Below are 24,665 nucleotides of genomic sequence, written 5' to 3' on the forward strand. Positions count from 1 at the left end.
AATTTAAATTACTATACAAATTGCCTGTACAACCTTAATTCAGCCCGCTTGTGCATATACATTATGATAGTCTTATTACATCTTCACATACCACTTTCTCCATGGGGCCTCATTCAGTGTACAGGAAATGAATCAGGGTAGTATACTGAATGAGGCTGTTGTCTATAAGATTCAGCCTCATTTGCTGCTGAAGTTAGGTGTATAATAAATGAGAAAAAATACTATTAGAAAAGAAAGGATGGTCTTATGGTTAAGGCAGCTGAATGTCACACTGAGAGATTGGATTTTATCTACGCTTCTGCCACATGATGCTGGGCAAGTCACTTAAATCAAACTTTTCACAGGTGGCACTAACTGCATTTTTCATTTTCTAGGTGCTTAACTTGAAACAAACTGGGGTCTGATTTGCAAAAGTGCTGAGAAGTCATAGCTACAGTTGAACTCAATGGGAGCTGTGCTCTGAGTGTATGAAATTCTACAAATATATTGATTGACAGAGCCAGACGAGTACCCAGAAGTCACCTCCTACAGGACAGGCCCAACAGGGAAAGTGACGGGGCGCCACTGGCTGTCGCCTTGGGTCCCCAGCTGGAGCCTCTCCAGCGCATCATCGGGGAACTGCAGCCTGTCCTGAGGGATGATCCCTCACTCTCACAGATCTTGGGAGACAGACCTCGCTTACGTACAACCCCGCAACCTGAGGCGGGTGCTCACCAGCAGCCACGCATCACTGAACAAAGGCACTGACCCAGGAACCTATCCTTGCGGCAGAGCCCAGTGCCAACTCTTCCCACGTGTCTATTCAAGTAACATCATTGTGGGAACTAATCGCGTCGGCCATGCCATCGGGGGCTCATTGACCTGCACATCTACCGATGTGACATATGCCATCATGTGCCAGCGATGCCCCTTTGCCATGTGCATTGGCCAGGCTGGACAGTTTCTGCGCAAAAGAATTAATGGACACAAATCTGACATCAGGAATCATAACATTCAAGGACCAGTGGGAGAGCACTTTAGCCTGTCTGGTCATTCAGTGACAGACCTGCGGGTGGCAATTTTGCAACAGAAAAGCTTTGAAAGCAGACTCCAACGAGAAACTGCTGAGCTTGAATGGATATGCAAATTAGATACAATCAATTTAGGCTTAAATAGAGACTGGGAATGGCTGAGCCATTACAAACATTGAATCTATCTCCCCATGTAAGTATTCTCACACTTCTTATCAAACTGTCTGTACTGGGCTACCTTGATTATCACTTCAAAAGTTTTTTTTCCTCTTACTTAATTGGCCTCTCAAAGTTGGTAAGACAACCTCCCACCTTTTCATGCTCTCTGTATGTGTGTGTGTGTGTATATATATATATATATATATATATATCCTCAATATATGTTCCATTCTATGCACCCGAAGAAGTGGGCTGTAGCCCATGAAAGCTTATGCTCAAATAAATGTGTTAGTCTCTAAGGGTACGTCTTCACTACCCACCGTATCGGTGGGTAGCAATCGATTTATCCGGGATCGATATATCGCGTCTTAACGAGACGCGATATATTGATCCCTGAATGCGCTCACCGTCGACTCCGGAACTCCACCAGAGCGAGCGGCGGTAGCGCAGTTGATGGGGGAGCCGCGGCCGTAGATCCCAAGCCGTGTGGACCCCAGGTAATTCGATCTTAGATACTTTGACTTCAGCTACGCTATTCACGTAGCTGAAGTTGCATATCTTAGATCGATTCTCCCCTCCCCCTGCCCCCCCAGCGTAGACCAGCCCTAAGGTGCCACAAGTACTCCTGTTCTTTTTCCGGATACAGACTAACACGGCTGCTACTCTGAAACCTACAAAAATATTAAGTACTCCAAAATATCAGTCCCCAAATGTCTCAAGTTGGGCACCCAAAATAGACAATTATGACCTTCATCTCTCTGTGCCTGAGTTCCCTATTTGTAAAATGAAGGTAATCCCACCACCGTGTCTCACAGGGGTGTTGTAAAGATAAGTTCATTAATGTTTGTGAAACACTCATATTATGATGGGCGCTCCACAGAAACACCCATGAGGAAATTAATAGTTCTGTATTCAATGCAGGGTTAGGATGGTCTGAGTATTGCAGGAATGCGGAATTGGTCAGCCCTATGCTCGGCTGATGCAGCAACTCCTGGTGTTGGACGCTGTCACGAGGTCGAGGGACATCTACCTAGAACATATCACCCGACATTGGAAATACCAAGAGTGATGAACTGAAGTGCCAATTAGAAGCAAAGTGGGGAAAGTATCGGAAAACTTCCCTGATGGACTGTATTTTCTAAGGAACAACCTATCCTAATTTCTCAAATACTGAGGGACATTTCTGCCTAACTTAGGTTTGCATTTTAAATAAATATTAAATTTCTAGTCCTTATGATTACAAACAAAATCTTGTGAACACGAACAGAATCTTTTACACCTTTCTAGGTCTGCAGACAGTTTCATTGTCTGAGCTTCAGAAGTAGGGCCCTACCAAATTCACGGTTCATTTTGGTCAATTTCATGGTCATAGGATTTTTTAAATTGTAAATTTCATGATTACAGCTATTTAAATCTGAAATTTCATGGTATTGTAATTGTAGGGGTCCTGAAGCAAAAAGGAGTTGGGGGAGGGAGGGGGCGCAAGGTTATTGTATGGGGGGATTGTGGTACTGCTACCCTTACTTCTGCGCTGCTGCTGGTGACGGCGCTGCCTTCAAAGCTGGGCAGCTGGAGAGTGGCAGCTACTGGCCGGGAGCCCAGCTCTGAAGGCAAAGCTGCTGCCAGCAGCAGCACAGAAGTAAGGATGGCATGGTATGGTATTGCCACCCTTACTTCTGCACTGCTGCCTGCAGAGCTGGGCCCTCAGTCAGCAGCCGTCACTCTCTGGCCGCCCAGCTCTGAAAGCAGCACAGAAGTAAGGGTGACATGGTATGGTACTGCTACCCTTACTTCTGTGCTGCTGCCTTCAGAGTGCATCCGGCCAACAGCCACCGGTCTTTAGCCGCCCAACTCTGAAGGCAGCGCAGAAGTAAGAGTGGCAATACCGTGACCCCCCTGCAACTCCCTTTTGGGTCAGGACACCCAGTTTGAGAAATGCTGATCTCCTCGGTGAAATATGAATAGTATAGGTTAAAAGTACACAAAAGACCAGATCTCACCTGAGGAGACCAGAGTTAATGGTCCGTGACGTGTTTTTCATGGCCGTGAATTTGGTAGGGCCTAGTCATAATCAGCAGGAACAGTGTGAATTAACATGGATAGCAGCAGTAAAACTATAGAAAGTCTGCACATGACAAGAGCCATGCCAATTTCATGCTGCTGCTTGGTAAAACTAACAAAAACAGCAGAAGCAGGCAATTAAACTATTAATAAGGGTAAGAGGAAGGGATAAGAGACTAAAAAAATTGGAGTCTTGAAAAGAGGGGTAGAGTAGCAAAAAATGGGCTAGGTGGAACTTCAAGTTTTCCTATCTAGTAGTTGGAAACTAGTATAAAGGAAGCAGATCCCACCCAGGATTCAGGTACAGCAGAAATCCCCGCACCATCCCCTCAATATCATCTGGGGGTAGGTGAAAGGGAAAGAAGCAGCAACTGGGCATATTAAATTGCGCATCTGGGCTTTGCAGCACTTCATCTTCATGTTTTGTATCTAGCTATAGCTATTAGGATCAGTCCTCCACATGAAAGTAATCCCTATATATAAGCAGGTTAGGATAGGAAATTAAAATACAATCTCCAACTGAAACTGCAGGAGGAATTTAAAGAAAGCATAAAGTAGTTAACCAAATGGGAATTTGGAAAAGACACAAGGTTAATAACTGTTTTGGTGAGGAAGTACCATGAAATTTAGTTACTACAAGCAGTAAGCTGGCATCTCCAGAAGCACAGGACCTGCAGAAACAAAGTGCCCACAGTACTGTGATGAGACATTCCTGATGAATGAAGCCTTGTCTGCAAGGCTTTGATTTACTTTATAAACAGCAACAAACTCTATACTTACTTGAAAGCCCCACTGTGAAGGTCTCTCTGAAGTTCCCCTTGCCATCTAGCACGACCTAATCGCTCCAAAATGCAGTAGGAGAAGTCTGGGAGTTTTAAGTCTGGATCCCCCTCCCAGCCAATTAAAGCCCTGTAGCGCAGAATCTGTGAAGCAACGATAACGAGTTTCTCCCCCCACCTACAAAGCAAACAGCAAGAGATGAGAGGTTAGTTTCCCAGAGCGCCTAAATTTAACCATTTCCCCAACTGCTTTCTTTTCTGAGCGAAAATGATTACTGAAGGGATTACTTTGAAGTTGAACAAGGCTCAGCTGAAGATCTAGAACTTTCTCTCCCTCTTCATGATGGCATATAACACCCATTAACATTACAAATGATTAGCTGTAACTCCAGAAAAATACTTCACTAAGCACCAAGTTTGAAATTTAGGAAGTTGTCGATTGAACTGCCTGCCTGGCTCCTATCCAAACCTTTCCCACCTTCCTGATACAGAACTGAGATATGGTCTTGTTCTCAACCACTATCTCCATATAGGCTGAGGACAATTGCAACAATTCCACGATAGGCTTGATATTAGGTAACCGACATCAGCAATAACAAGAGGCTTGTTACTCATACTAGCCCTTTAAAGTAATAGAACTGCTTTCACAACAGTGTTTTAAATGCTGAATTGAGGGATGGAAAGTATCAAATTATTTTTCAGGAAGCTAGTAAGCTGCTTAGGCCTGGTCTACACTTAAAAGTTAGGTCGACGTCGCTACAGCACTCAGGGGTTCTGAAAAATTCACACTGTAGATGTAACTAAGTTGATGGAAGAATTCTATCTTCGGGCATGGTAGGAAGTGTCTACAGCATTGCACTAGAGCAGCATAGCTGCACTGCTGTAGCACAGACATGGGCTTAGTAAGCAGCATTAAAAGAAGTAACCTTGCAGCAGGAACTGGTGATGGAGCTTTAGTCATAACAAGAGCAGTGCACATACAAAATGATCAGCTGCTAGGTGCATATTATACAGCCTACATGCTCTCCAAGTGCTGATAATGCAGCACATCAATAGAGAAATGTAAGAAGTTCCAGAGTAACTTGTTTAGTCATGTTTTTAACATTGAATAGTGGTAGCATTACTAAATACATGTTTGTTTTACTCCAAACAACTGTCAAAGGAAAGCCTAGACTTCTCCACTGTATTACCAGGGATATGTAGTACCTTGGCAGCACTGAGATCTGAGAGCTAATTTAAAAGAGAAAAACTTCAAAAGCCTGGTTTGAAAATCTATATATCTGGTTCCAGGCTAAATTTCTCAATTGTTAAAATGGAGAGAAGCCAAGCTGACGGTAGGCCAGACAAAGGGTTTGGGAGGCTCAGTGCAGACAGAATATTCAGATGTTTAACCAGCAAGCTTCAAATGATTTCTCTTGTTTGTGTACAAGATTTTCCCAAGGATTTATAGTTTGGCCAAATCGGGCCAGAGTTCCATGAGGACAGAAAAAGATGCCTCTCGGTCCTCCTGCCAAATTTCAGATTCTTGTTCCAAACCACAGGTGTGCTAGAATGCTTTTAACATTTTTTTCTGACCATTTTTGAAATACTTATTTTCCCCAAACTTCCTCAGAAACTTTTACTTGAAATTTCTAAAAAAAAGGTGACCTGAGATGGACACCAAACAACCCAAAGTGGGTGAGATCATATATTTATTGGACCAGTTTCTGTTGGTGAGAGAGACAAGGTTTTGAACCAACAGAAGTTGGCTCAATAAAAGATATTACCTCACCCACCTTGTCTCTCTAATATCCTGGGATTGACACAGGTACAACTACTACACCAAATAGCCTATACGGTTGGTAAATTTCAGCATAAACAGTTAAAGTTTGGCAACAGTATAAACAACTGGAAGTGGAATTATAATGGCAAATGTTAGGTTAATAGATTCATAATTAGAACCTCTATAATGGTAGAAAACATGACAACTTGTATAAGTGCTATCTGGATGGGGAAGGTACAAATGTCTACAATTATTTGAAGACTGCAGACACCAAAGAGGAAGAGCAATTATTTAGGGTGAAACAGGGCAAGAAATAGGCAGCAGAGTTTACAATAATTGGAATGCAAGACCAATGGATGCATTTGGATCTGATTAAGAAAGCTTAGTCACTCATATATGCCTTTGATGAATGTGGTGAAGGAGAGATAGCTTGAAACCCCATGCCTCTGAAAATCTCAGTGTGCATTTTTGGAGGATGCACAAGCATTGTCTCTACAGCTGCAACATAAAATCAATGTTATATTGAAAACAATGGTTTCTTTACAGAGACTTTCCTCCATTGATTTATATGTATCTAATGCAGCAAAATAAAGGCAAATTAAATCATGGAGCCAGCAGGGCTGTAAATATTGTTTAAAAACTTAACCGTTTAAATGATTAAAATTATACCATTTAACTGGTTAACCAATTAAAGGGAGAGGTCCCAGCCTGCGCGGTCCGGGGTGGCTCCGGCCGGTGCGGCCCAGGGTTGGGGGTTAATGGTAAAACTAATGCTTACCAGTTAACCATTTAATATTTTACATCCCTAGGAGCCAGGCTCAGCTCTCCTTAAAAGGAGCTGTTTCCAAATAGCAAAGCATTGTAATTTAAAATGAAACACCAACAAATATTGAAATCTTCTTACTCACTTTTCATAGGCTTCTGTGTAGGCATAACAAGGCTGCAAATCCTCTGTCCTAATTTGATCAGTATAATTTAATCTCTCCTTAAAATATTGGCATGAACCCTGAATGCCATCCTTATTATCCAAAATCATATGGACAGGATAAATATCATCTAGAGGGACAGGATCTCTTTTTGTTTCCAGTATTCCTGTTTCAAGATCTATTTCTTCATACCTGAAATAAAAATGCAAAGGGAGCCAGTATTTAAAATTGTAACATTCACAAGACAAAAACAACTTAAAAGCTGAATTTAAGGTTGCTGCTACATTTCAACGGATCTCCAACAAACGTCTTGGAAGAAACCTAGAACTAAAAATCTTTCAAATCTCAAAAGTTAGAAAGCCAGGAAATGCAGAATTAGTGTTGCACTTCTTAAACAAGGAATCCAAATACACCTCTACCTCGATATAACGCTGTCCTCAGGAGCCAAAAAATCTTACCGCGTTATAGGTGAAACCGCGTTATATTGAACTTGCTTTGATCCACCGGAGTGCGCACCCCACACCCCCAGAGCGCTGCTTTACCGCGTTATATCCGAATTCGTGTTATATCGGGTCGCGTTATATCGGGGTAGAGGTGTATGTCAACATTCAGAGCATAATGAAAAGGCTTTTTCTGAGGAGATGGGAGCAAACAAAGAGAATTTTTAGCATAACTGTGTCAGGAGCGTAATAATATGCACACTGGCCTTGCTGAATTTTAATGTCCTTTTATTGATTTGCACACGTACCACGAGTTTTAGACAGGAACACTGAACTAATGCAGCACTTGACTCTTTTTCAATACTTTTCAAAAAAAAGTTGCAATGCTTTTTATTTTCTGATTATTTTGCAGTAAGACAATCATGTACAGAAGCTAAGTTTTTTATATTAATTTTGATTTATTTACAAAACCATTAAAATAGTGCAATTCACAAATTATTTCTAGTTTTATAGTTTTTGACAAATACAGGAGAGAGTTGTGAGAGTTGAGGGCCATATTAGTATACAAAACTTATATTTAGTAACAATTAAGGTTGCAAGTTTATACCCCACCCATGCTTTCTTTTCCATCTTGCCCACAACACTGTAAATAACCCACTCCAGTGCTCCATAAAGCTTTCATTTCTTTCTCCACCAGATACCCAAAAGTAATACATACCACAGCTTTATCAAACTTTAATTCAAATGCAAAACCTTAAGCTACCTCATCTGCTTTTATAAAACTGTATCAAAAGATCAGTAAATCTGACTATCACATATTCCATGCATTCTGGACATTATTCTGCCTTAACACTACAAGGTTACTGTTAAGATTGTTAATCATGCCATCCCTCCACACACAGATCAGCAGCCCCCTGACCTTCATATCCCTAGCTTAGGTTATTTGAATTACACAAGTAATTATTAGCTCCTTTCCAGACCAGGCACTGGAGAACGACTTGAGACAATTTCCCACTGGTTTACACAACTGTGTAGTAGACAGCAGCAGAATCCTGTATTCCAGGGGTTCTCAAACTGGGGATTGGGACCCCTCAGGGGGTCGAGAGGTTATTACATGGGGGGGTCGCGAGCTGTCAGCCTCCACCCCAAACCCAGCTTTGCCTCCAGCATTTATAATGGTGTTAAAATGGGTCGCACTCAGAGGCTTGCTATGTGAAAGGGGTCACCAGTACAAAAGTTTGAGAACCACTGCTGTATTCTATGCATGCTTGGGAGAGGAGTCATGCTGCAAAGCAGAATGGTACACTGGATAAGACTGGGGTTTGTCATGTTAAATACCTGGGTTTTGGGCCTGCAGTGATCTTGCATAAGCTCGCTCCTTAATTTAAAAAAAAAAATTTTTTAAATAGGCAGGAATGTTCAGCAGCTCTTCTTTAACTATCTCCTATGTTTGGATTCATAGCCTTAGTCAATAAAATTAAACTGCATGGGAATTAACAGCATTTAGAAAAGGTGAGATTCTGGGAGCTGGCAGACAGGTATGTAGTGTCTTTCTTTCCCAAAAGTTAATGATAGCATTCACACCACAACATTTATTTTTTGTTGTTGAGTTAAAAATTAATAACTTCAGTTTAGTACACTTATTTGATGTTATGGCAAAAAAGTTACAGTAAAACACACTTTACAAACACTACTGACATATAACTGCTATTCTAGGTACAGTAGAACCTCAGAGTAGAACCTCAGAGTTCTACTGTACGTCGGGAAACGAGGTTGTCTGTAACTCTGGGCTCGTCCACACTAACCCCCCAGTTCGAACTAAGATACGCAACTTCAGCTACGTGAATAACGTAGCTGAAGTCAAAGTACCTTAGTTCAAACTACAAGGTACTTACCGAGGGTCCACATGCGGCAGGCAGTCTCCCCCGTTGACTCCGTGTACTCCTCTCGCGGAGCAGGAGTACTGGGGTCGACGGAGAGCACTTCCAGGATCGATTTATTGCGTCTAGACAAGAAGCGATAAATCGATCCCAGAAGATCGATTGCTTACCACCGAAAGCGGAGGTAAGTACAGATGTACCCTCTGAAATGTTCCGTAATTCTGAAGGGACTTCAGCCACATGGGGGATTGGGGCTGCAGCCGTGGACGGGGGTGTGGGGGGGGGGGAGAGGGGGAGATGGGAGGTGGGGTGGTCAGGACTCTGGGGGAGGGTCGTGGTTTCTGAGCATTGGGGCACCAGGGCCCCGGGCAGGGGGCTCAGGGCTTTTGCCCCGCGGGAACATGGGGCTCAGCACTTTAGGCCTGTGGGGAGTGCTGGGGCTCAGGGCCTTAGCCCTGCAACTCCGCTCCCAGCTTCAGCCCCGCTGGGGGGCGCTGGGGTTTGTGGCTCCCCCCGGCACCTCTCCCAGCTTCAGCTGGGGGGCAAGGGCACTGGGACTCGGGACTTTAGCTACTAGGGGAGCCTTGGGCCTGAAACCAGCGCTTCCCTCATAGCTAAAGCCCCAAGTCCCGATGCCCCCGCGGGGCTGTAGCTGGGAATAGAGCTGCGGGGCTGAAGTCCCAAGCCCCAACGCTCCCCCCTGGTCTAAAGCCCTGAGCCCCACTGCTCCCATGGGGCAGAAGCTCCAAGGCACCCCCCTCATCCTGCCCAGAACCCTGCCCCCATGGCTGCAGCCCCAACCCCCTGTGACTGAAGCCCTGAGTACAGTATTTGCTCTCTCTCTCTCTCTCTTTTTTTTTTGGTCTATGCTGCTGTCTGATTGAGGACTTCCGGTTCCACAAGGTGTTCGTTTGACCAGTAAGTCCATAACTCTAGTGTTCGTATCTTTGAGGTTCTACTGTATCAGCACATGAGTAGGAAGAATGTGGTCAAAGGATAGGTCCAAGAGTGTTTTAGATTTCTTACAAAACGAGAACAAAGAAAAGGGAGACACTTCCCAGCAAAACATCTATTTTTCAAGAAATAATTATAAGTGGCAATCAGACTCTTCCTGAAACAGGTTAACATGCAAGACTTGCCTGTGAAAACAAGCGAATGCCTTACACAATTTCAGAAGGAATGCATCCCACCTCCACACAAAGATCAAGAAAACTTTCTGCAGACTGAGCATTCATAGGGGATGGATCCTCTTTACCAAAGACACCCTTAGACATAATTAGGCATCTCTCTTCACTCCCCAACAAAAGGTGACAGGACTTCCTTTACTGCAAAGCCCTTTTCACTCTGAAAATGTGAAAAAAACTTCTTGTCAAGAGGATGGACACAGAGCAGGGAGAGCAGAGAGGAAGGGGAAGCAGGAGGTGAAGTTCCTGCTGTATTTCAGTGACTCTCCAGCACATACCTTACAAGCCTACACAACCAATACCTAGAAGGGGAGGCAGCCAGGAAACACAAAGCAAGTACTGCCCTTTTCCAGCCAAGCCCACACTTGGTGACAGTCACAGCTCAATGCAAGGCCAGCTCTTCCTTCAGGCAGGCTTTCCTGATGACCTAGGGCAAGGCCATGTTTGCAGAAGAGCATCACACTGCCAGATAGGACACGCCTCCTACTGGTCTACACTGCTGCCTTAGGATTGAGGATGGGCCACTTGTGCATGCCCTGTGCGCCTCACCCACTACACGTCCTACCCTGCTAGCCCCACAGCCACCCATTTCACCCCCTACCCTGCCAGTTCCACCCACATCCAACCCATGTTCCCTCTAATTTTTTACATCCATGTGCGGAATGAATTTTGTTATGTGCACCAATATAGAGGTGATGTGTGGCGGGGGTGGGGCCGAGGGGTTTGGCGTGTGGGAGGGGGCTCAGAGCTGGGACAGAGGATTAGGGTGCGGGGGGGTGAGGGCTCTGGCTGGGGGTGCAGGCTCTGCAGTGGGGCTGGGGAGTTTGGGGTGTGGGGGGGACTCAGGGCTGGGGCAGAGGGTTGGGGTGAGGGCTCTGGGGGGCAGGGCAGGGATGAGGTTTTGAGGGTGTGGGAAGGGGCTCAGGGCTGGGGCAGTGCGCAGGGGTGTGGGCTCTGGGGTGGGGCTGGGATGAGGAGTTTGGGGTGCAGACTGCCTCTGGGCTGGGGCCAGAGGACTCCCCCCAGCCCTCTCCCCGGCAGCAGGAGCCCTGGGGCCAGGGGAGAGACCCGGGGCACCCCTGCGCACCCCAACTTGCTCCCCGCCAGGCCCCTGTGCCTGCACGGCCCTTTATAGCTTGCTGCGCAGCTTAGGGGGAACTTAGCACCCAACCCTCACCCACTTCACCTCCCCCGTGCCAGTCCCACCCGCCTACCCTAACCAACCAACCCCCCCAAACACACGCTCTGCCAGTCGCACCCTAACCAACCAAACCCCCTTCCACACACCCTGTCAGCCCACCCTATACCCACACCCACTTCACCCTTGGCAGCCCCATCCCTACATCCCACCCATTTCACCCGTGACCAAATGCACCCCTGTATTCAGACCCTACACATCACTGTAATAATCTTTGTATAAAATATGCCTTGTAAGGTATCATTTGAAAACTAATAACTTGTTGGTCAATATCCTCAGGGTGCAATGCAAGTAGCAACATTATAAACATAAGCTGAAATCATGGCTGAAATGTGTTTATCAGACAAGTCTGGGGAGGGTAAACCTGATTCTCAAAGACAAAGGACAAACTGATGCCTCTAGCCAAGTGTCATCAAAGCCGATGGGCAATCACCTATCAAGTGGCCATTCTTGGGCAAGGAAGCGGGGGGAGGGGAGGAGATGGAGGATGGACAGGAACAAATAGATCTGCTTCTTAGCAAACAGCAGCATCGAACCTGTACCATCATCAGCCTCTTTATCTCGGTCCTCATAACAGAAACGAACTTTATCTAGGGGTAACCCTTAGAAAAGACAATTTCAAAGGGCAACTGAACTATAAAAGTGAGGGGCAAAAACACCTCAAGTTCTCTCTCCCTATCCATCTCTCTCCTTTTCACCTAAGAGGCCAAAAGAAACAGCTGTTGGAGTTTGGGAGCAGATCCTGTCCTGAGAGTTTGGTCAGCAGCGTTACTGAAAACACGTTTGTTAAGGTTAGTACTAAGAAGCATGTTATATGTATTTCTCTTGTAACCATTTCTGACTTATGCCATACACTTGTACTCACAAATTATCTGCTTGTAGTTAAATAAACTAGTTTTATTCTTCAATTAAAACTAATCCAGCGTTGTGAAATTGTCTGGGTAACTTCATTTAAGGTAGCAACTGTTGCAAATTGATCCCCCCTAGAGGGGGATGGACCTAATATATGTGGACTGTACGGGAGAGGGCTGGACCGTCCAGAACACACATTTTTTGGGGAAACCAAAATGTGTGTCTTACTAATCTATTAGATTTCTTTGAAGGGGTCAACAAACATGTGGACAAGGGGGATCCAGGGGACAAAGTGTACTTAAATTTCCAGAAAGCCTTTGACAAGGTCCCTCACCAAAGGCTCTTACGTAAATTAAGTTGTCATGGGATAAGAGGGAAGATCCTTTCATGGATTGAGAACTGATTAAAAGACAGGGAACAAAGGGTAGGAATAAATGGTATATTTTCAGAATGGAGAGGGATAACTAGTGGTGTTCCCCGACGGTCAGTCCTAGGTCCACTCCTATTCAACTTTTTCATAAATGATCTGGAGAAAGGGGTAAAAAGTGAGGTGGCAAAGTTTGCAGATGATACTAAACTGCTCAAGATAGTTAAGACCAAAGCAGACTGTGAAGAACTTCAAAAAGATCTCACAAAACTAAGTGACTGGGCAACAAAATGGCAAATGAAATTTAATATGGATAAATGTAAAGTAATGCACATTAGCAAAAATAACCCCAACTATACATACAATACGATGGGGGCTAATTGAGCTACAACTAATCAGGAAAAAGATCTTGGAGTCATCGTGGATAGTTTTCTGACGACATCCACGCAGTGCACAGTGGCAGTCAAAAAAGCAAAAAGGATGTTAGGAACCATTAAAAAGGGGATAGAGACTAAGACGCAGAATAGCTTATTGCCCTTATATAAATCCATGGTACGCCCACATCTTGAATACTGCGTAGAGATGTGGTCTCATCTCAAAAAAGCTATACTGGCATTAGAAAAGGTTCAGAGAAGGGTAACTAAAATGATTGGGGTTTGGAACGGGTCCCATGTGAGGAGAGATTAAAGAGGCTAGGACTTTTCAGCTTGGAAAAGAGGAGACTAAGGGGGGATATGATAGAGGTATATAAAATCATGAGTGATGTGGAGAAAGTGAATAAGGAAAAGTTATTTACTTGTTCCCATAATATAAGAACTAGGGGCCAGCAAATGAAATTAATGGGCAGCAGGTTTAAAACAAATAAAAGGAAGTTCTTCTTCACACAGCGCACAGTCAACTTGTGGAACTCCTTGCCTGAGGAGATTGTGAAGGCTAGGACTATAACAGGATTTAAAAGAGAACCGGATAAATTCATGGAGGTTAAGTCCATTAATGGCTATTAACCAGGATAGGAAAGGAATGGTGTCCCTAGCCTCTGTTTGTCAGAGGGTGGTGATGGATGGCAGGAGAGAGATCACTTGATCATTACCTGTTAGGTTCACTCCCTCTGGGGCACCTGGCATTGGCCACTGTTGGCAGACAGGATACTGGGCTAGATGGACCTTTGGTCTGACCTAGTACGGCCGTTCTTATGTTCTTAACCCAGGCCTAGGAGTGTGTTGGGGTCACCATGCAAGTGGAAACCAGGCTGTGTCTGATGTGTGACTGGGGTAGGTTGTAGCCATACCCAGACACTCAGGGTGTTACCTGCATACTGGAGGAATGTGAGTAGCCCGGGGGAGGTATAGCAGCAAAGCTTTCTGAGGCACCCAAGTCTGCAGGGCAGGGGTGAAACAGCCTCTCACCGGTTTGGACTGCACCCCTGAATGTCACAGCCCCCCTCCCCTTTGCCGCCCCCCCCCTCCCCTTCCCTCACGGCCGCCCCTCACCGATCGTGCAGGCGGAGGGGGGGCCGCTCCCGCGGTAACAGGTAGAAGCTGAGGCCGGGCTGGGCGCTCAGTGCACCCCACAGGAGCTGCTGCGTGGCGGGCTCCAGGGGCAGCGGGAAGGGCGGGACGCGGCTGCTCAGCCGGTGCCATAAAGTGTCCAGCGTGATCCCATCCAGACCCTCCAGGGCCACCTCGTCCAGCAGAGCCCACAGCGCCTCCATCCCGCCGCCACCCTCCCGACGGACCCTACGCCGATCCGATGAGCTCTACTGCGCCTGCGCGTCTTCATTTTGCGTCACAGAGTCGCTCCGGAAGTGAGGTTTGCTAGTCGCGACGGTAACCAAGGGAACCGGTAAACAGGGAAGGCGGCAGAGCTGTCGGTGTCGCCGCTAGCGGGAAAGAGACACGGTACGGGGCGGGCGGGGAGGCTCCGGGGTGAAGCAGCGGAGGAGTGGGGACGGGGTGCAGAGGGGAGGCTCCGAGTGGAAGGCGAATTACTGGCCTGGGGTGAGCGGGGAGGACGGGATGGGGAGAGCGGGGAGGCCCGGCCGGGATGGGGGGGGGGAGGCCCGCCGGCGGGCTCTGGTGCTTGTGCGATGAGGGGCTCCGGCCGCAATGTAACAATGTTTGTTCTGGCCCCACCCTGCCATTGCCCCGGAACAGCGATCGGTGTTCAGCTTAAAAACCCAGGCTGAGGAGTTGGGCCTTCGCCTCTGCCCCAAACAGCAGCTTTCCGGGGGCTCTTACAACCCGTCTCCTGCCTGCAGACATTTCAAACAGCGCTGTGCGTTTAAATTAATATCGACATGGAACGAAGGAATGTCTCTTCCGCAGCTCCCATTGGCCGGGAAGGGCGAACCGCGGCTACTGGGAGATGCGGGCGCCTGTGCCTGCGGACGGCCGATGTAAACAAACTGTCCTGCGGCCGCAGGCGGATTAACCTGACGGGCTGCAGATTGCCCAGCATTGTTTTAGAGGTTATATGTGAACAGGAGAAAAAAGAGGGTTTTTTTCCTTTGCATTAGAAATTCAGATCTTATGCATGTCTACACTACAATCTTAAGTCTTCCTAGGTAAGGTCGACTTACAGCCACTACAGTAATGACTGTGGTGGCTGATGTCCACACTGTCCTCCTTCTGTTGGTGGTGTGCGTCCTCACCAGGAGCGCTTCCACCGACTGAAGAAGGGCAGTGTGAGGGGGTGAGAGCCAGGGCTTTCAGCTCTGCACAGCTTCCCACCCGGCTACTCGCCTTCCAGTTCCCCATTGGCAGTGGGGGGAAACCACCTGGGGTTTATCATCTCCAGCAGGGAGATCCTCGGCGGCTGTGCTCCTGGCAGGGAACCAAGAGCCCAGAGGGGCAGCCAGGCTCTGAGCTGGGAGCGATGATGCAGCCGGACTCCCTGACAGGAGCAGAGAACCGGGACACTGGAGAATAGAGAGGCTCTCAGTGGGGAGTCCAGGCTGCAGCCCAAGCTGGGAGCCTGGCTGGCAGCCCAACTTGGAGTGGAGACAGGGCAGCAGTGAGGTGGGGAGTCAGGCTTTCTTGTAAATTTCATGGCTCTGAGTAGCATGGAGCTGTGAAATTGACAAGACAACCAACAGCCCATGTAAGTAATGCAGTGTCTATATTGACACTGCATCACCCTAACTACACCAACATAAGCCCTACGCTTCTCATGGAGGTGAAGTTATGATGTTGGTGTTGTAGGGCGCTTACATCAGCATGAGCAAGACTGTAGTGTGTACAATAGTTGCCCTATGTCAATCTAACTGTGTAGTGTAGACCAGGCCTAAGATGTCTTTTCTGGAAGATAGAGTGGATAACTAATGAACTGGGGAGATCATATTCACAGATACCATGCAGGCTAGCAAAGTCAAGAATATATTGTTTATTTTTTATAAGAAACTATATAAAATCCTTATTTCAGTGTGTAAATTAAGCTTTTCAGTGTCATGCGTCTGACGAAGTGGGTATTCACCCACAAAAGCTTATGCTCCAATACATCTGTTAGTCTATAAGGTGCCATGGGACTCTTTGTCGCTTTTTACAGATCAAGACTAACACGGCTACCCCTCTGTTACTTTTCAGTGTGTAAGTATTCAAGTGGTTTATATGCATATAGAGGCTGAAGGGAGTAAACTTTTTACTTTATTGACATGTATTGGAGATGCATCAGGAGTATCACCCTGGACTGTAACTGTTGAGAGAGGCCTGGTAACTTGAAATATGTTCTTGTAATCTGTATTCAACTGTCAGCCTGAACCCTAGCTTCTGCCTTATTGCATCCTTCATGTTGCACATCTCTTTAAACCTCCTTAGAAAGAAACACAATATATATTGCATCATTTCTAAGGGAAGTACTGGTTCCCTGTGACAGCCAAGTCTGAGAGAAACGGGCAGCATTTAAAATGAAGTTTACTTTATGGGCCTGAACTGGAAACTGGTTTAAGCGTCCCAGTTTATTTTCTTGGGAATTTAAGAAGAGAAACAAAGTGGTGTTGTGGAGGTGGAGGGTTGCTACTGCCTCCACTCCCCAATGAGCTCCTTTCCAAGTTGTAATGCTACAACTACTTTTAGCTTTCACTTTTAATTGGAAAAACAAAGCTAGGTGTTCAGTATCTTCTTTTAATTGTAAACCGAGTTGTAATTGGCTGCTGGACCACAAACTGCTGCTGAAAGGTTAGCATTTATAAACTTTTCTCTACTGATTCGTTTTATTCTTCTGCTAGTGTATGTTTCCTAGTTGAAGAATACTTTGCATAACCCCTTAATTCTTCCCCATTCCAAAGTAATTGTTTTATAGTTTAAAAATGAAACAAAAACATCGTAAGTAAATGAGATAATAAAATAACTCAGAAAGATTTCTCTAATAACAATAAGAGACATTAGGGTATGAATTAGTTTGCCTCATAATACACATGAACTCACCAGCTTGTAAAAAGTATATGTTTGTGTATTTTCAGTAGATGTTCTAAACAATCTCACATTTTCTGTTCTGAGGACCAATTCAGTTCTTATTAAGTCAGTGGAAAGACTCAGATTGACTTCAGTGGGAGTTGAATCAGTCCTGATTAGTTGCTATGTAACACTGACAGACTCCAGTTGTCGTCGAGCGGGATCGAACCTGGGATCTCTGGGGCTAAATGCATCAGCCAAAAGTCATGTGGCTGTTAGCAGACCCATTAATCTTTTTCTCTAAGTGGTCTCAGTGCCATTAGATGGGACAGAACACCACACGCAGGCGGTGTGTGGGTTACAGCTACATGCTAAGATTCCACTGGGAACTGTAAAATACAAATCAGACTACAAAGTCCTTATACTGTATTGTCAATTGAGATAAAATACAACTGTTTTTCAAGTTTAGAATTGTGAAAATATTTCTGGTGCTTCCTTTTTTTTACTATAAATTCAGTGTATTCGAGTCACTGTTTTGTTTTATGAAAACTCCTATGTTAAAGCAGCAATTAAACAATACATTCTTGCAAAGTAGGCCAGTAATGTGAGTTATTTTAAGAAAATACACTGTGCAATAACAAGTGTGAATTATTTAATTCATGCCTTGCAAATTGAGAAATCTCATAGTACACAGAGGAGGAAAAGATCTATTAGTTAACAGCTTGTATATATTGTCTTTTGTTATTCCCCTTTCCCTGAAAGTTGTTTACTTGTTTGTCCTTAAATTGTGCATCCCCTTGGAGCAGGGATGTTACTTCTTAAGTGTTTGGAAGGCATCTCACACATAGTGGGCAGTACTCCAACTAAATAATTACTTAGGCTATGTCTACGCTCCAGCTTATGTCGGCATAATTTATGTCACTCAGGGTTCAGGGGGTGAATAAATCACCCCCCCGAGAGACAGACGTTTACACCAACATAAGCTCCGGTGTGAACAGTGGCTTCTCCTGCTGACATAGCTACGGCTGGAGAGCACTCGTGGGGGCTGGAGTAGTTAAGCCAATGGGAGAGCACTCTCTTATCAGTTTAGAACAGCTTCATTAGAGAGCTTACAACAGCTCAGCTGCATTGGTGCAGCTGTGCCACTGTAAACTCGCTAGTGTAGCCGTGCCCCTAGTCCATCTCTTTAGGAGGTAGTGCAGCATTGTTTTCCTTGTTTCCTCTGTTGAGGGTTTTAATGTTCTTCAACATTAGAATATAGCCGCCTTCTTTATTACTGATGCTAGGAGAGTAAACTTTGTGTTCTGAACCCTTTCCTTACTCCACTACTCCAGTTATATTTTCTTGTTTCAGGTTTACATTAAGGACATGGTGACTGACTTTGATGAGAAGCATGATGAATATTTAATATTACTTCAACAAAGAAACCGGTAAGATGCAAGGTCACCAGCACTTTTCATATTATGGAAACTGGGCTAATGCTTGTATTTATTAACAGAGTATAAAAGTGGACAGTGATGCAGAGTCTGGGTAGAGGGAGAGTGTCAAACTCTGGGCTCCAGCCCAAGCAGGAACATCTAGACCAGGGGTTCTCAAACTGGGGGTCAGGACCCCTGAGGGGGTCATGAGGTTATTACATGGGGGAATCGCGAGCTGTCAGCCTGCATCCCAAACCCTGCTTCGCCTTCATCATTTATAATAGTGTTAAATATATAAAAAAGTGTTTTTAATTTGTAAGGGGGGTCACACCCAGTGGCTTGCTATGTGAAAGGGGTCACCAGTACAAAAGTTTGAGAACCACTGCTCTAGACTGTTATTTTTACTCCCATGGCACAAGCTAGAGTCAGTTGACCTGGGATCCGAGACTTGCCTTTTTTTTTTTTTGGCAATGTAGACATACCCAGACTATTCACTTTATTGAGAAATGAAACAAATAAATAAATAAACCCTTACTTAGATGATTCTGCTTGTGTAGCCATTATTTTCCGTATTTCTCTTGTTTATTACCACTAGTGATATAAGCATGGAAATAGGACTCTCGTTTCATTCTCCACCTAACTTTCTTTTTGTGACATCACATTCTTCTTCACAGCAGCTTATTGTGTTGTCACAAATGTAGTCTAGACAATGAGCAGCATCTGGTAAACTCTTATAGACCAAAGATCCTGGTTCCATGCAGATATCACCAGTAATAAAATGAATGAAAGAAATGAAAGGGCAAAATGTACTGGGGTCTTCAACCCCATAGTGATCTGGAATCACAAGGGATGTGACTGAGCTGGGCAGGCTCTTGGCCCCAAGGTTGGCCAGAACAATTAAGTGTTGTTTACCCCTTCACATAGCACAAGAACCAAGGGTCACCCAATGAAATTATTAGGCAGCAGGTTTAAAACAAACAGAAGGAAGTGTTTGTTAATACATAGAGTTTAGTAGCAGTCGGGGCTTGTTAACTTTCTTTCCTGAAGAAGACAAAAGGAACAGGAGATGCCCTGCTAAGTGCTTCTGGGACTGGAACAGCCAAGCTACTAGACAGGGTTAAGGAGCCCTGCTGTGACTTGGACTTTGTTTAAAAAGACTTTGGGACAAAGAGCAAGAATATTGGTTTGTTTTTTCCCATTTGGCAGGAAAGGAAAATATAGATAACTTTAAAAAGAGTGTGCTGTGGCTTTCCCTCATGGTGTTACAAGGGGTGTTATTGGTGGGTGGGGGTGAGCGGCGTTGCCTTGTTGTGGAGTTTTCCTTTTCTTCGTGATGATTCATATTCACCCCTTTTTCAAGATTATGATAAATTTTGTACAAAGTATGCCTTGTGAGGTATCAATTGAAAACTCATAATTTGCTGATCATTATTGTCCTGGTAAAATATGTGCGGCAACACTCTATGTAAAGTTATAAAATTCTACTGTATGACATTACTGAGACATATACAAGTTTAGAAAAGTAGCCACAAACCAGTTCCTCAGAGACAAAAGGTTAGCTGATGCCGTGGCCCAGGTGTCAACAAGATCAAATGGACTATTACTTGGTTAAGTGGCCGTTCTTTGGCAGAAAAGAGGATGTAAATGAGAAATGTACCTGTTGACAAAGAAACAGCGGGAGGTTCCTGTCCCCACAGACTTTCTGTCTCCAGAACCTCATCTGGAGATGATTCTCAAAGAAGAGGGAAAATATAAGAAAGGGGAACAGATGTCCCAAGTTATTCCTCCCTTTCTCTCTACCCACGGTAGCCACAATGCCTGAGGAACAAAGAAACAGCTTTAGAATGAGGAAAGGATCCTGTCTGAAAGAATTCAGCTAGTAAGACTGCTGAAGCATGTGGTGAGAGAGACTTTTACTTTGAATTCACTTAGCTTTGTTAAGTTAGGTATTAATTGCTCTTTATTTTCATTTTCTTGTAACCAGCTATGACTTTTATGCCTCATTACTTGTAATCGCTTAGAAGCTATCTTTCTTTAGTTAAGTAAATAAACTTGTTTTATTGTTTTATCTAAACCAGTGTGCTTGGATTGAAGTCTTTGGGAAATTCCATTTGAGATAACAGGATTTGTGCATATCATTTTCTATTAATAAAATGATGGACTTTATATGTGCTGTGTTGTCCAGGAGAGGGCTTGGCAGTACAAGATGCACATTTCTTGGGGAAGTCTGGTACTGGGAATTTGCTGGTATTGCTCTGCAGTGTAATGAAAGACTGACTGGCTGTAGCACTGTTACAGTATAACTGGGAGTAATGTATATGCTGGAGGCTTTGTGTGAGAAGACCAGGAGTGGTAACTCTCACAGCAAAGCAGTGTAAAAGGCACCACAGGTTGGAGAACTGATAGGTTACAGCTGTTCTTCAGTCCAGATTGTATCCTGGGTAATGGCACCGTGGTGCAGTGGACAAAGGAATATACACAGCTTGTTATTTTAAGTGAAGTTTACACTTTAAGCACTGGTATAGCAATTTTAAGTGAGTCTCAAGTGTGGTAGCTAGAAACAGTCAAAAAGAGGTTACAGTTGTTTTCTGTTTGTTTATTTCGGGTAACGGAAATAGAAACAATGAGGCATAAAAATGAACAGTGAAACAATTGGAAAGTTAGAGATGGCCAGATTGGAAGCAGAAAAAAAAGGGAACTCCAGCACCAGAAGTGGCCGACAGAATTGAGACTAAAAGAAGCAGGTACTGCCTTGGCACGTAGGAGAAAGAAGCATGTGCTGCATGGGAAGCTGAAGAAGCAGAAGAGCCCTGGAATTGAAATAATGAGAAGGAGAGAAAATATCATCTGGAGTGGAGAGAAAAACATGGGAAGATCCCAGAGTCACCGACATCCTCCAGTCAAGATTATCCACAGCTGGGACCAGTTATGTCTGCATAGAAGGAGACAGACTGCACTGAGGAGTACTTCACCACTTTTGAAAAGCTATGTGAAGTTCATAAGATTCCTGAGGACAAAAAAGTCCTCATACTGGTTTCAAAACTGTTGTTAAAGTTTTGAATGTATTTAATGAAATGCCAATTCAGGGAGCTTTGATATATTTTATATTTAAGGAAACTGTTTTTACAAAAAGAACAGGAGTACTTGTGGCACCTTAGAGACTAACAAATTTATTAGAGCATAAGCTTTCGTGGACTACAGCCCACTTCTTCAGATGCATATGCATCCGAAGAAGTGGGCTGTAGTCCACGAAAGCTTATGCTCTAATAAATGCATCCGAAGAAGTGGGCTGTAGTCCACGAAAGCTTATGCTCTAATAAATTTGTTAGTCTCTAAGGTGCCACAAGTACTCCTGTTCTTTTTGCGGATACAGACTAACACGGCTGCTACTCTGAAACCTGTTTTTACAAAGGTTTCAGATGGGTAGCCGTGTTACTCCTCATTGTTTTTGTTTTACAAAGGTTTAAAATCACTCCTGAAGTGTATAGGTGAAAAATTTAGAAACCATATTTAAAAAATAAAAAAAGAGGACACTCCACGGGCCCTGCCCCTGCCCCTTTCCCACCCCCAGCCCCGCCCCAACTCCACCCCTTCCCCACCCCCAATCCCGCCCATTCCCTGCCCCTTCCCCAAAGTCCCCGCCCTAACTCCCCCTCCTCCCTCCCAGCCACACGAAAAGGGCTGCCCGAGCGCTACCGGCTTCACGGTTTGCCGGGCAGCCTCCAGACCCTGCGCCCCCAGCCGGCGCTTCCCCAGTGCAGCTGGAGCCCAGGAGGGGAAGCGCCCAGCCGGGGGGCGCAGGGTCTGGAGGCTGCCCAGCAAACCGTGAAGCTGGTAGCGCTCGAGCTTCGGGCAGCCCCCATGCCTCCGGACTCTGCGCCCCCGGCCGGGCGCTTCCCCTCCCGGGCTCCAGCTGCTGTGCTCCTCCCCTGACTCTTCAGCTCTGTTTAAGAGCCGAGCTGCCCGAGTGCTACCGGCTTCAGGCAGCTCCCTTGCCTCCAGACCCTGCGCCGCCAGAGCAGAGCAGCTGGAGCCCGGGAGGGGAAGTGCCCGGCTGGCGGCTCGGGGTCCGGAGGCATGGGGGCTGCCCGAAGCTGGAGCGCTTGGGCAGCTCGGCTCTTAAACAGAGCCGAAGAGTCAGGGGAGGAGCAGAGCAGCTGGAGCCAGGGAGGGGAAGTGCCCGGCCAGCGGTATTTTCCCCGGACATGTTCGGCTTTTTGGCAATTCCCCCCGGACGGGGGTTTGATTACCAACAAGCCGGACGTGTCCGGGAAAAACCGGACGTATGGTAACCCTATTAAAGGGAGTGCTTGCATGAGTCATACTGAATATGTTTATAAGATGTGTGACCTAATAAGAAAATGGGTAAAGGGAAAAGGGGCTGCAGATTATGACTGATTGCTTGATCTCATTGCTCAAGAACATTTCTTGAGTATATGCACTGACAATGTAAAAAATTGCCTATAGGCTAAATCTGTAGCAGAGATGGCTACGTTGGCTAATGCCTTTGAGCAAGCCAAGATGTCCAATGAGTGCAAGCTACAGACTGAGAGACACAAACCCAGTGTAAAGGGGGGATCCTGTTTTACCCCTGGGTAAAAGAAGGGTAGTTGGGAGCCTAAGCACTCCTTCCTCCCCCCCAGAATTATTCCTCTCCTGGTTATCCCCATCACAAACCTCCTATGAAAAGGGAGGGCCCAAGAACGTTTTACCAGTGTAACTCCACTAAGCATCTGAAAAATCAGTGCCCTAAGATGAAAGAAACTAAGCCCTATCCAATCCATGTTAATGCAGCTGTCATCAGCACAGTAGCCCAGAGGCACCTGCAGTTTACCTGATGAGTAGGGCCCTACCAAATTCACGGCCATGAAAAACACATCACGGACTGTGAAATCTAGTCTTTTGTGTCCTTTTATCCTATACTATACAGATTTCATGGGAGAGACCAGCGTTTCTCAAATTGGGGGTCCTGACCCAAAAGGGAATTGCAGGGGGGGTCACAAGGTTATTTTAGGGGGAGTTGCGGTATTGCCACTCTTATGTCTACACTGTCTTCAGAACTGGGCGGCCGGAGAGTAGCGGCTGTTGGTTGGGCGCCCATATCTGAAGGCAATGCCCCACCAACAGCAGCGCAGAAGTAAGGGTGACAATACCATACCATGCCACCCTTACTTCTGCCCTGAGGCCTTCAGAGCTGGGCGGCCAGAGAGTGGTGGCTTCTGACTGAGGGCCCAGCTCTGCAGGCAGCAGGGCAGAAGTAAGGGTGGCAATACCATCCCATGCCATCCTTGTGTGCTGCTGCTGGCGGCAGCTTTGCCTTCAGAGCTGCGCTACCGGCCAGCAGCCGCCGCTCTCCAGCTGCCCAGCTCTGAAGGCAGCGCTACCCCTACTATAACCTTGTGACCCTCCCGCCCACAACTCCTTTTTGGGTCAGGATCCCTACAATTACAACACTATGAAATTTCAGATTTAAATAGCTGAAATCATGAAATTTATGATTTTAAAATCCTATGACCGTGACATTTACCAAAATGGACCATGAATTTGGTAGGGCCCTACTGATGAGTTTTAAGGGGGCTGGCCCTGCAGAGCTAGATATGGAATTTGTTACGTTTATCAAGATCAATAACAGAGAGTGCATAGTGTGGCAAGACTCCAGTGCACAGATTTCTCTGGTTAAGCAGAGAATGTGATCCAAGACACTAATACGTTACCTGGCTGAATGGCAGAGCTTGTGGTAGTGGGAGGATCTAGGATTCCTGTGCCATTAGCTAAAATGCATGTGGAGTGGGAAGGTTTAGAAAGTGATTTGACCGTAGGGGTGGTGAACAATATCCCTACTGAAATGCTTGTTGGGAATGATTTTTTTTCATGTAGCTAAGGCTGTTAATATTGTAACACACATCAAAAGTCAGTGATGCAAGAATATAAAGAGGTATTTTCTAATAAGCAAGGGAAGACACACTTGCTAACTCATAAGATCATTACAAAAGGACCACAGCCACCTCCCAGCAGACCCTACAGGGCCACTGGCAAGGTACAAGAACAAATTTGTGCAGAAATACAGAGCATGTTAGACCTAGGAGTAATTAAAGTCTGATAGCTCTTGAGCATTACCTGTGGCCTTGGTCCCTAAGAAAGACAACATATTAAGGTTTTGTGTTGATTATAGAAAACTCAATGCGGTTACAGTACCAGATGTATATCCCATGCCTAGAATTGCTCAGGTGCTGGACATTTT

General features: G+C 45.5%; 2 protein-coding genes across 6 annotated transcripts in view; one reads left to right on the plus strand and one right to left on the minus strand.

Annotated features, from left to right (window-relative positions):
• The window catches only part of GTF3C1 (general transcription factor IIIC subunit 1), an 81,346-nt gene extending 66,994 nt beyond the window's left edge, over window positions 1–14,352 (minus strand). For both annotated transcript variants that reach the window (XM_054042472.1, XM_054042471.1), the window contains exons 1-3: window positions 14,109–14,352; window positions 6,680–6,889; window positions 4,011–4,187 (exon numbers count right to left, since the gene is read on the minus strand). In XM_054042472.1, coding sequence (XP_053898447.1) covers window positions 4,011–4,187; window positions 6,680–6,889; window positions 14,109–14,329 — 608 coding nt within the window. In that variant the 5' untranslated portion in view covers window positions 14,330–14,352. The remainder of the gene's footprint in view (window positions 1–4,010; window positions 4,188–6,679; window positions 6,890–14,108) is intronic.
• Window positions 14,353–14,474: 122 nt separating this feature from the next.
• Window positions 14,475–24,665, plus strand: part of KATNIP (katanin interacting protein) — a 183,483-nt gene continuing 173,292 nt past the window's right edge. For 3 of the 4 annotated variants that reach the window (XR_008446476.1, XM_054042252.1, XM_054042254.1), the window contains exons 1-3: window positions 14,475–14,516; window positions 16,162–16,202; window positions 18,360–18,436. Coding sequence is in view for 3 of the 4 variants with exons in the window: in XM_054042252.1 (XP_053898227.1) it covers window positions 18,375–18,436 (62 nt within the window). In the remaining variant the exon portion in view is untranslated. Of the gene's footprint in view, window positions 14,517–16,161; window positions 16,203–18,359; window positions 18,437–20,121; window positions 20,325–24,665 lie in introns of those variants that run through there. The other variant, XM_054042253.1, reaches the window with a different exon arrangement.

This window comes from Malaclemys terrapin, chromosome 10 (genome assembly GCF_027887155.1).
Source record: "Malaclemys terrapin pileata isolate rMalTer1 chromosome 10, rMalTer1.hap1, whole genome shotgun sequence".
In the NCBI taxonomy this organism is placed as follows: Eukaryota; Metazoa; Chordata; order Testudines; family Emydidae; genus Malaclemys; species Malaclemys terrapin.